This window comes from Orbilia oligospora, assembly GCF_000225545.1.
Source record: "Orbilia oligospora ATCC 24927 unplaced genomic scaffold scaffold00215, whole genome shotgun sequence".
Lineage (NCBI taxonomy): Eukaryota > Fungi > Ascomycota > Orbiliomycetes > Orbiliales > Orbiliaceae > Orbilia > Orbilia oligospora.
The window spans coordinates 1,864,255-1,878,775 of NW_011645772.1; the positions used below are offsets into that span (position 1 = coordinate 1,864,255).

Sequence of the window (14,521 nt, forward strand, 5' to 3'; positions counted from 1 at the left end):
TGAGGTACTGATTGCGGCAGATTTTACTGAATATAGACCACGTAGACCGGCCGGCAGAGCGGCCGTGAGTGGGCCTACGTAGATGAGGGGTAAATAAAAATACCCCTGGGACCACTCATCTACTATCATGCAGCAAGGGGATATACTCATTGCGCCTGATTGTGGATCGCGATAATATTAATATTGCAACGTGCCAAATTGAAAGGATGCAGATCAAAACATCCATTGTAGTTAGCTGGGTATATTGAGAAGACGATAGCCTAGTCAGAGATTCCAAGAATCACGATTATGACATCAGTGCACGGCCTTAGATGGCCAGAAATTTTACGTGCAGAAGACTAGAGCGTAGTAACATTATTACAAGGCCTAAGGGTTAGTGGAGAGATAAGTTTGAGGTTCTGTTTAAAAGATGATCCCCCAATACCGGTACGTATACCTGTCATGGTCTTTCCCATTCAAAGTTATGTATAAGTACCGGAGCGTAGGAACATATATACCACTATAGTACCACAGGCGGTAAAATCTATATAGAATTATGTATTAAATGCCACTTGAATCGTGCATTTGAATATATTAAAACGCTGGATGTGGGCTGCCTGGGAAATATTTGAATAGCAGGATACTGAAAGGTTTCGTAGTAAACTGATCTAACAAGGCGGATAACTATGACCGATCATATGAAGCAAGTCAATTCATAGAAATTGACCAATTAGATTGCATGTATTGATATTTAAATATCGAGAGATCTAGTTCATGTAAGAATATTATATATAATGAGTAGAAGTATATCTATAGATATCTATGTTTAAATAGTACTTATAGATCATTGGATCCTGAACACATCCCTTCGACAACGTATATATATATATATATATATATATATATAGATTCTCGTTTCAATTTCTTGCTAATATCTTTGGTATTAATACGAATGTGAACGAGCGGTTCTCGTTCATTTATTAGGGAAGAGTAGACAGTTCGGTCGAATTTAGGGTTGGGTTCCGCGCCACGGAAGAATCCCCAAATGGGGTTGACATCTATAAATTGTTCACAAAGCTCCGAAGAGGCAAGTTGAGGTATACTGACTTGAGTGCATTTTTATAAAAGGGCGAGTCTTCTGCAGAAGCTAGATTAGGCCAAAATGATACTAGTAACAATGATATATGAATGCAGTGAACAGCAAGTTCATGGCGCCAATGTTCCTTCTAAAAAAAAGAATGGGATATAATTGGGATATGGGATATCTGCCGGTTTAACGATTCAAGACTATGTGATAATGAAGACAGTTGCGATTTCTGGGGGCGCAGTAGAGTAAGGAATGTCTGTTGACCGTGGAGAGATTTTATATATGACCACCCGCTGGGATCATATCAGTTTTACATGGACATTGAATTTGCAGTGGCCGCGGCTAGTTCATTCAGCATGACATACATCCCAGCCAGTACATTGGTAGTAAGTGGGTCCACCAAGTAGCGGAGTAAATTAAGCATTATCTTAGAGACCACTAGTCTCTAGAGCTACGCAGCAAGGAGGCATGTGTATTATGCCCGATTGTCGGTCGCAAAATACTAATATCGATATTATAGTGCACCAGATTGAAAATGCGCATCTGAGGACCTTTATTGCGATTGGTTACATATTCAGAAGACTGGAGCCTGCTCGAGCGCTCAAAGATTCTGGGAATCATGCATTAGTCCAGCAATCGTGACATCACATGTACTGTTGCTTAGCCATGGATCTTGAAAGTAATGTAAGACAAGCGTGTGCGGAGATACGGATTCTAAGTATTATAAGTAAGCACGATCGCGATCGATTTCTTGAAAGAGGCCCGATCGACCCCTGCAAAGTTAAGTGAAGGGCGGGATCAAGATTAGCGAGGCTGTTGATAGGCTCAATATTAACAATGAAGAAGGCGGTTTATCTTCAAGTTTCCAACGTATCAGGAACCTTGCAAAATTCGGCCTTGCAGATAAATCTTAGCTTCGAGACCGGGTTTAGATGAGGGTAGGGATAAAGCGCTGCAATGCAATATCGATTTATATATCTATGATCCGCATGTTCCACTCTCTCACATTCCAAAGTTTGTCCACCCGCTCACGTGGATAGAATATTAATTTCCATCTGGAATGGTTGCTGCCTGGTTGGTTTCCCCGTGAATCGATGTGTTCATGCGTATGCAGGGGCATCAACATGCAACAATATGTTTGGCCGCCTACCGCCCAGTTGAGTCCAAGGCCTCGACGCGAGGCGAATATATATATACTGCAGGGGTCTATGAGCCCGAATTTCTTGAGAATGCGGCGCGAAGTACTAGTAAATTCATATACATATAATATATATATAATATAACCCACCCGCTCTTTGGACAATGACGACTAGTATTTAATCACGGCCAGCGAGCGATATGAGCGGACGATCAATTGAACAAGGATGCGAGGTTATAATATACTTACCTTACTCCAATTCGTCAACACATTTAATGATTGTTGTATTTCGGGCCCAGCTAGTTTGCAATGAATCGGTCCGACAGAAAAATATCAGAATAAACTTAAAAAAGAGTACTTTGTAACTCGATTATTCCTTGAAGGTATATGTTATAACTAGTCTTGTTATTGCAGTGTGCACGGACGTAGGCATACTGGTAAGAATAGTAGAAAATAAGGAAAGGGTAACGTCCACCAAAAAAAAAGCGACTAAAGATCACCCGTATCTGGAGCAACATCGATTCCCGGATTCCCTCCTATACCAGGTATATAGCGGCCTTCTGCTCAAATTCAAGCTTAACGCTCTGGAGCCCCACCCAGGAACGGGAACGGGAACACCGGGTCATCATCAGCGGGTGGGAACTTGGGAAGGGTCCCGTCATCTACTATATCACAAAATTTCTTAATAGCATCCTTTTCTTCTTGTGACTTGTTATCGTCCCCAAATGACTTCATCAGGGTCTTGGTGATAGTAGCCCGCAGCTTCAATCCCGCTATTAATTCTTTGACAGGTTTACCAATATCCGGGGTCGTAGCCTTCAACATAGCATTGAGACGCTATTATGATGTTAGAAAAAGAGTTCTCGACATAAAGAATGGCGGTAGATGTTCAGGGTATATATACTTGCCTCAGGATAGTCTTCTAAAAAGTGTAGTATCGGTGGAAAGTCTACCCCCAGTTGCGGGGCCTTCGCACGGACATCTTCTGCTTTCCGAAGAAACAGAGTATGGTAAGTCATACTCTTATCCGAAATTTCGTGCCGGCAGGCCCAGGTATCTATAGTATTATAAATCTTTGTCATAGCTGAATCTAGCGCCTTGATGTACTCATTGTATTGTTCCCACGAAGCAAAGCCGACCCGTTTAACTTCCTTCTTCGAACACTCGGTCACGAGCTGGGTCGAGAACGGGACCAAGAAGAAAGCCAGAATGCTCCTTTCAACGCATGTCGTCGTAGTATCCGTTGTCTGAATTTGCGAAGACTCAAACTTCTGTAGACTCCATAGGTATGTAGTCCACGCATCCAAAGAAAGAGCTAGGAGCTAGAATCAAGTGGTTTGGAGCAGCTGGTTAGGTAAATATTCAAGATAGAGGGATCTCTTTGTTGCCTTGTATGATTGACGAAACAAAGTTAACCTAAATCAAGGCTTTTTATTCTTACCATATCCCTTCTACGGCAAGTAGATCCTCCCTTATATTTCTTCCAGTCCTGGTCAATGTCTCTCGACTTTTCTTCCAAGCGGCGGTAAAACGTCCAATCGCTGAGTTTAGCAGGCCGATTGCATGGCTCTGTATCAGGGATAGGGAACATAATAGAGTATTTATCGGCATTTGGCCTTAGAGTCATCAGCGAACCCAGTGTATAAATGTCGTAAGCCCCCATCAAAGACTAGATTTATAAAACGGCGAATCTTCCGCAGAAGCCATGTAACAAGACGATAGAAAAACTAAAAGGAAGCGAACAAGCAATGGTATGGATGGTTCCATGGCTCAAATTTCGAATAATGCGTATTAATTAACGACTTGGGTGGGCAATACTATAATGGTTTGTAAGAATACGATTGTAGTCGCTAGAGGGAAAAATAAATCGATTAACCCGGATATCTACTAATAGGGGATATGTATCAGGGTTTACAGTGGGTGGGCAAATATTTATATGCATCCAGTTTACCGTAACTAGTTGGCCGAACGTCGTAGTTATACATATGAGCCGCCAGGCGTTCATCTCTGATAAAAAAATATGTCAGTATCGATCCTGATTAAGACCACTTTGCTACTACAAATCCGGAGAATATCAATAACTTGTTCATCCGAGAGTGGATTCCAATCATACTGCAGGGCGAATCCGTGAAGATGTGCATAAACACATATATATATGCACCTTAGATTTGATGAGTAGGCCGAGGTCGGTGCCTAGCTAGGCACAGCTGCCTTATAACTATACCAATTGATAATATGACATGTCATGTGTAAGTGAACTTTAGACTTAAGATATGAGCTCATAAGTTCAAGCCCGACCCCTCGCAGTGGACGGTGCGGTGAGGTTAAGATTTACAAATTGAATCCGTTAGAATAGAACGTTCGAACCCAAAAGCTCTAGTTACGAACTTTGATATGATAATATTCATGATTCATGAGTTTAATTAAATCAGAGCTGACAGATCTAACAACTTATGGATGTACGTCTATGTACGCATACCCCTCATCTTGAGATTACATGTCAGTTACATTACAATGTACAGTATATACCGACGAATCTTCCAGGTCCGAACCCAGGTACGAGACATCAGCGAATAGTCATATCTATATGTCTCCACCTGCTGCGCTGCCTACGCATACCGACTCACTCACATCCCAGGATGCGCCCCGCTAGTCTGGGGAGCGCCCCGCGGGTTACACGAATGCAATTTCGGCTAGGAATGGATTGCCTGAAAACTATAAAGTGATCAACCGGCATCGAGGAACGGGATTGGCTGTGAGAACCTGCTGATTAATTTGTTGACGCAGGGGTCTTAGACTAGCCTTGAGTGTTGGACTCGCACTAGTAACGAGCTTACTATCGCCTCGTCAAAACGATAGTATATACCACCATTAGTACCTTGATTTTGTTAAAAAGGGAGAAGAAATAGAAAGAAGGAAAGGAAAGAAATGAAAAGGAAAGAAAGGAAAAAGCAAGAAAAGAAAGGAAATGAAACAAAGCATTCCTATCTACTCTACAATATATATGAGATAGCTTAAATGTTCTGTTCAAAGTCTTGACCCATTGGCTTCTCAAAGGGTAGTAAACTTTTAAACAGGTTACAGCGAAATATTAATAGCCGAGGTCTTATTATCACATCCTTCAACTTCATAGATCTAGGAGCCCCCGAATATATCTTGAAGCCGCTTTATTCGCTATACTATCGCCCTAAATTCACACTCCCGGGTTGAAAGCGTGCCGGCATTGATTGGTCAATACCTGGGTAACATTTTGATCTCCACTAACTTTCTCTATTCTCAGATAAATCGGCTAGCCTCACAGCTGCGCCGTCTCCAACTTTCAAGCTCGATCTCTTTTGTAATATAGAATTGTCTCTGGAGTAAAAGCAAGTGGGGGTTGTGCTCGCAGGATTTGAGGCCTCGGTGCCAGTCATCGTAAGCACATTTTCCTTACCTCTTTTGTTGACAACAGCGCTAAAGAGTGGACCCTGAGAAAACGCATATGTATGTATGTATGTATGTATGTACGTGCGTGTATGCCGTGGACTTACGATCAATTGAGAAGGAATGAAGAAACTGCGGGATTTGGGAGGAGGGTTAAGACTTTCAAAGGGTGGAGCTGGTACAAACCAAGGAAGGAGCGGCATTTTGTAAACACCGACCCGTGAAATACTGACTCCATTTGGTGGACGATTGGCATGGACCTATTGCATGTCCAAAGCCACTTTCCACTAGTCGCAACGATTGTGTAGTCTGCTGGTAACACAGAAAACCACGAAACATTTTCGGAAGCTAGCAAACTTCCCGCTGCGTCTCGTTTCTGGCAGCAATTGGCCAAAAGAGGGTGCTCGCTTGGATGGGGCACCCTGCATTTGCTAAACCCAGTCAGATCTGTGCTGGGTCATGCATATGCAGTAGACCCACAGCGCAAAATTCAACGTTTGATTTATGGGGACGATCGAGCTTGATTGACCCAAGATCCAGCCCAAAGGCCGTAAGGCCAGCGATAGAATTTCGGTACCTGTCCCAAATCCTATTATTCTCGCTTCTTCCACTATAATAAGAGATTAGGCGACCCGAAAACGTCGTCTCGGTTTCACCGTTGAAGGTTTCCCTCGCTAATCACCTTACAACAAAGTTGCCGTCTCCCGTGCGGGGCTGCGAACAAGAATTCGCATCTTTAGCAATGTGGGGACGGCAGGCAGGTACATGTTTAAGCCGCTGCATTAGCTAGGCTATAAGCACACGCCTTGCATGGAAGTACTCGAGTAGAGGCCCAAGAGTATCCCCGTAGCTCCATAAATGGTTATCGCGGCTTCTTCGTTATGTAGCTTCCGCATTAATTCGGATAAGTCGATTTCTTCCATCTATCTCCTCGGCCTGAATATGGTTGTTTATCGTTTGGGGGTGGATTTCGCGCTGTGGATCGATCTTTGTGGGTGTAGTAGCCAGTAGATGCACGTATGACCCCAGCGACCCAGCTGCATGGCTCCGCACAGCTCCTTCCCTATAACCATTAACCGTCCTCATGTTGGAGTATGGAATAGCGGGGTTTGCACAGTTTCCTTAGTAGACGACCGGCTATCGCCTCCGCCTAATGTATATTGAAGTCATCTCTGGAGGATCCTAGGAGCTGGGGAAAAGCTCTATTAAAGGCCTCGATGGCCACTTGAGATTGAAACATTTTTCCATATCATCCTCTTCAACCATTACAACCGTAATATAAAGGTTGACAGCATCCCACCGGTTTGCTATTGCATCGCCCTAATGCAGTTGAAGATCGCTTTCGCCTTCGCCGGACTTTTGTCCCACGCATTCGCCGAGCGTTTTGTTCCGGGCGCTTACATCGCTGAAATAAAAGGAATTGTTAGAATCCTCCTCCTTAAGTACTGGTTAAAAATAGATACCTTGGGGAAGTGTAGCTGACTCCCCTGAACAAAGAATGCCAATGGCTTTTTGAACAAGGCGCGAACGAGCGGCATCAAGATCCGCCACCGTATGACCCTCAATCAAGATACTAGTATCTTCAATGGTGTTTCTTTCAAACTTGAGGATGATACCCCAGAGAACCGTGCGATAATCAACTCCTGGGGCGAAGTCGTTGAGCTCTTCCCACTTCGAATATACGACCTCGCAGCCCCAGCTGCTGACCCAGCTGCTGCGGAACAAGTTGTCCGGGTTATCACCAAAGTTCTCGGCAAGCGTGGTCCTGACAATGTTTATCCACCCCACGTTCAGGGAAATGTTCATCAACTCCATGCTCAAGGATTAGACGGGCAGGGTATTAGAGTTGCCGTTGTTGATACAGGTATTGACCAATCCCTTCACCTGACTTTTTTTTTGCCATAATCGCTAAAACTTTGAAGGTATTGACTACCGTCACCCTTCGCTTGGTGGTGGGTTTGGCCCTGGATTTAAAGTCGAGTTTGGCACCGACTTAGTCGGTGACAGGTATAACGGCAAGAATACCCCAGTTCCTGACAATGATCCGATTGATTGTGCTGGCCACGGTACCCATGTTGCGGGTATTCTCGCTGCTGTTGACGAGCAATATCAATTCACTGGTGTCGCTCCAAAGGTTACACTTGGCGCATATAAAGTATTTGGGTGCCCTTCCGTCGGCACTACGGACGAGGTTCTCATTTCCGCATTCTGTCAAGCCGTAAAAGATAAAGCCGATATAATCAGTGCTTCGATCAGTGCATCTAGCGGCTGGGGCGAAGCCGCATGGTCTAGGGCCGTTGCCCGCATTGTTGAAGAAAAGGGTATCCCATGCACCATTGCTGCCGGCAACGCTGGTGGCGAGGGCCTCTTCTACGCTGGAGCTGCTGGCGATGCCGCCGGCGCTATTAGCGTTTGTTCTGTTAATAATCTGGTGATTCCCGTTATATCCCCAACCGCCAGGTTTTCTTCTAGTTCGGTTCAGAATGAACGGTTTTCTTTTCAGACCCTGTCTTTAAGGTTCCCGGCGGAGGCCTTCGAGCTCTACGTGCCAATCGGTGATGATGGGAAAATATCCGATGCTTGTGTAGGTTTACCAGCTGACGTTGATATAACGCACAAGATCGTGGTTATCCGTCGTGGCAACTGCAACGTTCAGGTTAAGGTCGATGCTGTAACGGAAAGGCTGCCCCCGAGCACGAACTTTCCGCCGGAATTCCCAGCAAGGATCATGTTTATTAGTAATGATACTGATACCTTCTCACCGGGATTTGATGGTTTCGTCTATGCCAGTATAACCACTCCGGCAACCGGTGAGCTCTGGCGGGTGCTTGCTTCCCAGGGGAAATCTATCTCTGTCAGTTTCGAAGCAAATCCTCCCATTTCAATTGAAAACCTCGATAACCCGACTACCGGAGGTAGTATATCCCCTGGCAATTCCTGGGGGCCGACTAACCGACTGAATCAACGTCCACACATTTGTGCCCCCGGCGGCAACATTCTATCTACCACTAGGCTGACCTTAAACCAATGGTATTCTGTTAATTCTGGCACTTCAATGGCTACTCCGTATATCGCTGGCGTCATTGCCCTATACCTCCAGAAAGCGAGGGCCGAAGGCCGAACTCATGTCCCTCCTGCTGAAATACGTATCGGTCTTGCAACTACTGGCCAGCCCTTAGTTTTTAGCAATGGATTTGGAAATTCAAGTTTTCTATCTCCTGTTGCCCAACAGGGCGGTGGAATGATTGATGCTTACCAGTTCCTTCACTCCAGAACTGCAGTCGACACCGATTTTCTTGAATTCAATGACACCAGCGATCGCCACTTTCGTAAAGCTATAAGTTTCAAAATCACAAACATCGGAGACGCAGAGGCCTTTTATGATCTTACCGATATCTCTGGACCCACTGCCTACACTACCATGAAAGACTCCACCATTCCTCAACTTTTCCCACCAGATATGATTCAATCATTTGCCGCGGTTGATATCGAACCGGTCGCTCTCAGGATCAAGAAAGGCCAATCAAAGAGAGTTACTGTTAGAGTTACACCACCAAGTGACCTAGATATCTCCAGAATACCTGTCTATGGTGGCTGGATCAAGATTGCCCGGAACGGCCTAGACATTGACAGCATCAGGATCCCATATATGGGCGTAGCCGCCGACATGAACTCGTTCAAGGTCACTAATTTCGAACAAGGTTACCCAAAGCTTCTCAACTACAGAAGCGAGGGTTCCACAGAAACCGGAGCCACGGAGCCACCGGTTCTCGCCTGGAGTCTCGTCCTAGGCTCCGCCGTCGTCCGTATTGATGTTGTTTCTGTGTCTAATAAGCTAGCGAACGACATCAGAATCTTTTCCGCCGATAACATCATCGGTTCCATCCCAGGCTACCCGCTCTACTGGAACCCAAGAAGCGGGCGAGGTCAAGAGACCAAAGTATCCTGGGATGGCCAGGTGGTCAAGGAAGAAGGTGGCTCACCTATTCCGGTTCCTGCTGGTACTTACCAGTTCATCTACCGCGCTCTCAGAATCGGTGGCAGCAAAAGTACTGGCCGTGATTACGACCGTTGGGTTTCAGACAAGTTTGTTTGGTCGCCTGCATGGCCGTAGTGCCTTGTTTGTTCAGTTGAAGCTTCTATTGGTACAATCAATCACTAGCTTGTAGAGTAGATAGGCTGTTGTATATTATGCGTTGATTGCGCAGTATTCCATCTTGGTTATGTAATTGCATCGATGAAACATGCAATATAATATTTATTGTCCAACTTTGCTCTAGTTTAGGTAACAGGTATGGCCTCGTATTGCAGGCACGGTATATAGATCTACGCCGGCTAAGTCGACCATACCTTCTCTAGATACATTTATAACGTTTATTTAACCTAGGCCATACAGAGCAACAAAGGGTTTACGTACAAGCACACATAAATCAGTGATTACGTTTTGTTTAGCTAAGAACTAAAACTAGCTCCCGGCCCAATCCTTTCAAGTAGCTTTAGTCCGGCTAATTGCGTAACATATGTTGTTTCGTACGTATCCATATAGTCCCACATCTTACTACTTTACAAGGGGGAAGATGGGGTGGGGAATGAAAAAAAGAAGGAGCTAACTATCATGACATACAGCTCCAGACCAGGTAGCAAAAGAACCAACAGATTATATGATCAATATATTCAAACCATATATCGGTCCAAAAAAATTCAAAAAGAAAGGTCTAAAGGATTTGCTGCCGACGGGAGTCGAACCCGTGTCGCCCGCAATAAACCGGATTTGCTCCGATGGGAAACGAGCATCATACCGTTAGACCACAGCAGCGGATAGAGTTTTTGGCCCAAATAGGACCTTATCAATCCGGTTTGCTGGCGGGTAGGGCTGAAATGCGGGGCTGTTGGATTTTTGGTGGAACAACGCAGATACCCTGGGGCTAATATAATATTGATGAGACAAGAAGATGAGCATATGAGGGAGACGACGAAGATCTAGAAGGTGAATCTAGTACTTGTACAGCTATTAGCCTGAAGCAAGAGAAGAAGGGAAAGTTGATCTTAATTCTATAGGAGTCCTTTTCATTCATTAAGCCCATTAACTAGATAGGCAAGAATGCTATCGCAGTAATGGCGCTGCAGCTGTTCAAAATAGCGACACGACAGTGTCTCTGCAACGTCAGCCTAACATGACACTGCAATGTCACTACAAAGTCAACATATACTCAACTTTCAAGGATACTAAAAGAAGACCCAGAACCAACTGCGTGCTAGTGTCAATACAACACCGCTGTAGCGATACCCTACGGTCTGGGCGGGTGGTTATCTCAGTGAATAAGACTAATTTCTTTTACAAGGAAGATTTGATACAGCTGGTCTCAATTTGTCTCGATCCTAGACACTTAAGCCACTTTGTAACCCTAAATCTGTTGAAGAATGCCATTTTTCATTCATATCGCTCCTGGTGGCGGGTAGTATCGCCCATAATCGGCCAATAGTATTTACAATTATTTGTTTCTTTCGTTTTTTTTGGAAGTCAAATTTGCAAAATAACAAAGCTTTTAACCCGTTACCTCCCTCGCGTCCCTAAGTACTCACCCAAGCTCACATGTAATCCCGCACTCGATCAAAAAACGCTATCAATCCCAGTCTCTCGTCTCCAAATCACAAAGCGAGGAATATTAATCCCACGTATGTAAATTCTTCAACAAGCATCCTTCTTCCTCAGTATCCGTCTTTCGTCTCAAGAACCCAATCTTATAAACAGTCTCCCCTTCCTCTTCTAACTCCTTCTTGACAGCTTCCCAATCACCCTCTGAAACAACAAGCACCATTCCAATACCCGTGTTCCATGTTCTTGCGAATTCTTGGTGTGTCAAATTACCCTTGTACCTCAACCAGTTGAACAGACTTGAGAGCTTCCATTGCTTTACGTCGACGATAGCAGTCATGTCCTTTGGTAGCATTCGTGGGATATTTTCCGTTAGACCGCCACCGGTGATGTGAGACATTCCTTTTACTAAACCCTTCTTGCAGACTTTGAGGAGTGGCTTAACATAGATTCTTGTTGGAGTCAGTAGCGACTCGCCGACTGTGATATTAGCTTCCCATGGCGCTTCTGCTTTGTAAGATATACCGTTCCTGTCAACGATCTTTCGGACAAGCGAGAATCCATTGGAGTGGACTCCATTGGATGCCAATCCAAGGAGGATATCGCCTTCAACCATGTCATCCAATCTAGGTAAGATGGACTCCTTAGTAACAGCGCCAACAGCAGCGCCGACGGCGTCATAATCGTCCTCCTGGTACATGCCCGGCATCTCAGCAGTTTCTCCACCAATAAGGGCACAACCGGCTTGTTTGCAGCCTTCTGCGACACCGGCGATGAATCCAGCAGCTTTTTCGACATCGAGTTTGGAGCAGGAGAAGCAGTCGAGGAAGAACAGTGGCTCAGCGCCCTGGACTACCAGGTCATTTACGTTCATGGCGACGAGATCAATACCTGTGATTTGGTTAGTATTCGATATTATTCGTTATTGACTGTAGAACAAGACTTACCAACTGTATCGTGCTTGTCGGCCAACTGGGCAACCTTGAGCTTGGTTCCGACTCCGTCAATGCAGCCAATAATCAATGGGCCACCATACCCAGCACTTTGTAAGTCGAAGACCCCACCAAATCCACCAAGGTCAGCGTCGGCGCCCACACGTCGAGTGGATTTTACGGAAGCTTTGATTCTTTCGACTAAGGCGTTACCGGCATCAATGGACACACCGGCAGAGGCATAGGTAAGGGCCTCAAGCTCTGGGGCTTCTTGTCGGAATGCCCTGGCCGGGTATTAGCGACATAAAAAAAATAAAATCTTTTGGAACGATAAAACATACCGATGAGCAATGTCTTTGCGATAGTATGCTTTGTTGAACTTGATGCTGTGAACGCCCTTGTAGGCGCTTTTGACTGCTGATTCTAGATCGTCTGCCACGCAATTGATAGCAATGACACGGCCGCCATCGGTTTTCAATAGGTCATCTTCCTCCTTGGTCCCTGCGTGGAAGAGAGTTCCTTCCAGACCCGGCTCCAATGCATCTAGTGTCATAACGTCTCCCTTTGCATAGGCGTCAGGATAGCCTCCGGCAACTACTACCACAGTGGTAGAAAACCTTGGCTCAATGGTAATTTGAACAGCATCAAGCCAATGCTCGCAGCACGCAACCATGATCTGTGCAAGATCTGTGTCCCTGCTCAACAGCGGCAAAACAGTTTGGGTCTCCGGATCCCCGAATCGGACGTTATACTCCAAGACCTTTGCGCCAGATCTAGTCATCATGATTCCAGTGAATAGCATTCCGACAAATGGCATCCCTTCTCTCCTCATACCATCGATTGTTGGCTGTAGCACTCGTTTCGTGATATCTTCGACAACTGATTGCGGTGCGATTTTGGTGGGAGCGTAGCAGCCCATACCGCCGGTATTAGGACCTTGGTCGCCGTCGAATATCCTTTTATGGTCTTGAGCTGGGACGAGGGGAACGATAGTGTAGCCGTCGCTGAAGGCTAGGATGCTTAGTTCGTCTCCTTCGAGGAATTCCTCAATCACAACCTCGTCGCCTAAAATATATTAGCTTTTACAGTAGATCAAAAAGTGGAAAGGGTGATATATTCTCATTCTCACCTGCATCTTGGAATATCTTTTCAACCATGATATTCTTGACGGCTTCGATAGCCTCCTCTTTTGAAGTGGCGACAACCACACCCTTACCAGCCGCCAAACCACTTGCCTTGACGACGACATTATGGGGTACAGATTTGATGTACTCCACCGCTTCCTCGTACTTCGTAAAGTTTTTGTATTCGGCAGTGGGGATATTATGCCTTTGCATGAAATCCTTGGAGAAAGTCTTCGAGCCCTCCATACGGGCAGCCTCCTTTGTAGGACCGAAACATAGTATTCCAACTACATGTCGTCATTTGTTAACCTCTTCATATCCATCCTCAGTCGTTACGTAATTTGGGAATAAGAACCTTTGCGGAAATGTTCCTCAATGCCTTCTACCAATGGAACCTCAGGGCCAGGGACGACGAGATTGATATTTTCTTCGATGGCAAGAGCAACTAGGGCTTTGAAGTCGGTGACACCTATTTTCTTGTTGGATGTTTTGGGGACAGTGCGAGCGGTTCCACCATTGCCTACATCATTGATACCATCGATTAGGAATGTGAAAGAAACACAATTATAAATTAAATGAAGGAGCCGACGAACCTGGTGCAACAATAATCTTCTCGACTCGATCCGACTGGGCGAGCTTCCAGGCCAGAGCATGTTCTCGCCCTCCATTGCCAACCAGGAGGATTCGTAGTGGGGTGTCTCCGATCATTGTATTGCAATTTTCAATTGCGACAAGACGATGTATTAGACGGTATTAACGTTATTCCAGAACGTTCCTTGAAGACAATTATCACCAGGACGGTACCAGTCCGATCGATGGATAGAAGGTAAAAAAAAATTGCTGTGTCTCGAGATCCGAATTTTATCTTGCAGGTTTGCAGCGCATACGGTAAATTTGGTTGGCGGATGGGATGGCGAAGGTTCCAATGGCCAACCGATTGGTTTGCCTGTGCATGGCCGGGTCAAAGCATGGCGGGGCACTCGAAAGTTTAGCATTCCAATTCGGTCACCAAAGAGAAAAAAACGGGCATGCGAGCTCCACCGATTCGGACATGGTCGTCCGATAGCTCGACGGCGGCTTTAATTAGAGACACCGCCAATATTAATCCAGTCATCGCCAGAGATAAAGTGGAAAATAACTTCTCCAGATCAAACCTCCAGCTTCACCCGCATATACGGATTTGTCTGTGCCAATTAATTGCCGCCATCTATTTTAGACTACCTTGGATATCCTGCGCTAGCT

At 45.3% G+C, this 14,521-nt stretch overlaps 3 protein-coding genes across 3 annotated transcripts; 1 reads left to right on the plus strand and 2 right to left on the minus strand.

Annotated features, from left to right (window-relative positions):
• Window positions 1-2,780: 2,780 nt before the first annotated feature.
• AOL_s00215g550 (uncharacterized protein) lies at window positions 2,781-3,795 on the minus strand (the record flags this gene model as incomplete). Its single annotated transcript, XM_011129752.1, has 3 exons — window positions 2,781-3,041; window positions 3,158-3,526; window positions 3,646-3,795. 3 exons carry the CDS (start codon window positions 3,793-3,795, stop codon window positions 2,781-2,783), a joined length of 780 nt encoding a protein of 259 aa, XP_011128054.1.
• Window positions 3,796-7,181: 3,386 nt separating this feature from the next.
• Window positions 7,182-9,741, plus strand: AOL_s00215g551 (uncharacterized protein; the record flags this gene model as incomplete). The annotated part of the gene is made up of 2 exons (XM_011129753.1): window positions 7,182-7,491; window positions 7,550-9,741. The coding sequence occupies 2 exons, from the start codon at window positions 7,182-7,184 to the stop codon at window positions 9,739-9,741; spliced, it is 2,502 nt and encodes an 833-aa protein (XP_011128055.1).
• A 1,552-nt stretch (window positions 9,742-11,293) lies between these two features.
• AOL_s00215g552 (uncharacterized protein) lies at window positions 11,294-13,987 on the minus strand (the record flags this gene model as incomplete). Its single annotated transcript, XM_011129754.1, has 6 exons — window positions 11,294-12,114; window positions 12,171-12,439; window positions 12,497-13,220; window positions 13,285-13,566; window positions 13,635-13,799; window positions 13,873-13,987. 6 exons carry the CDS (start codon window positions 13,985-13,987, stop codon window positions 11,294-11,296), a joined length of 2,376 nt encoding a protein of 791 aa, XP_011128056.1.
• Between the last annotated feature and the right edge of the window lie 534 nt (window positions 13,988-14,521).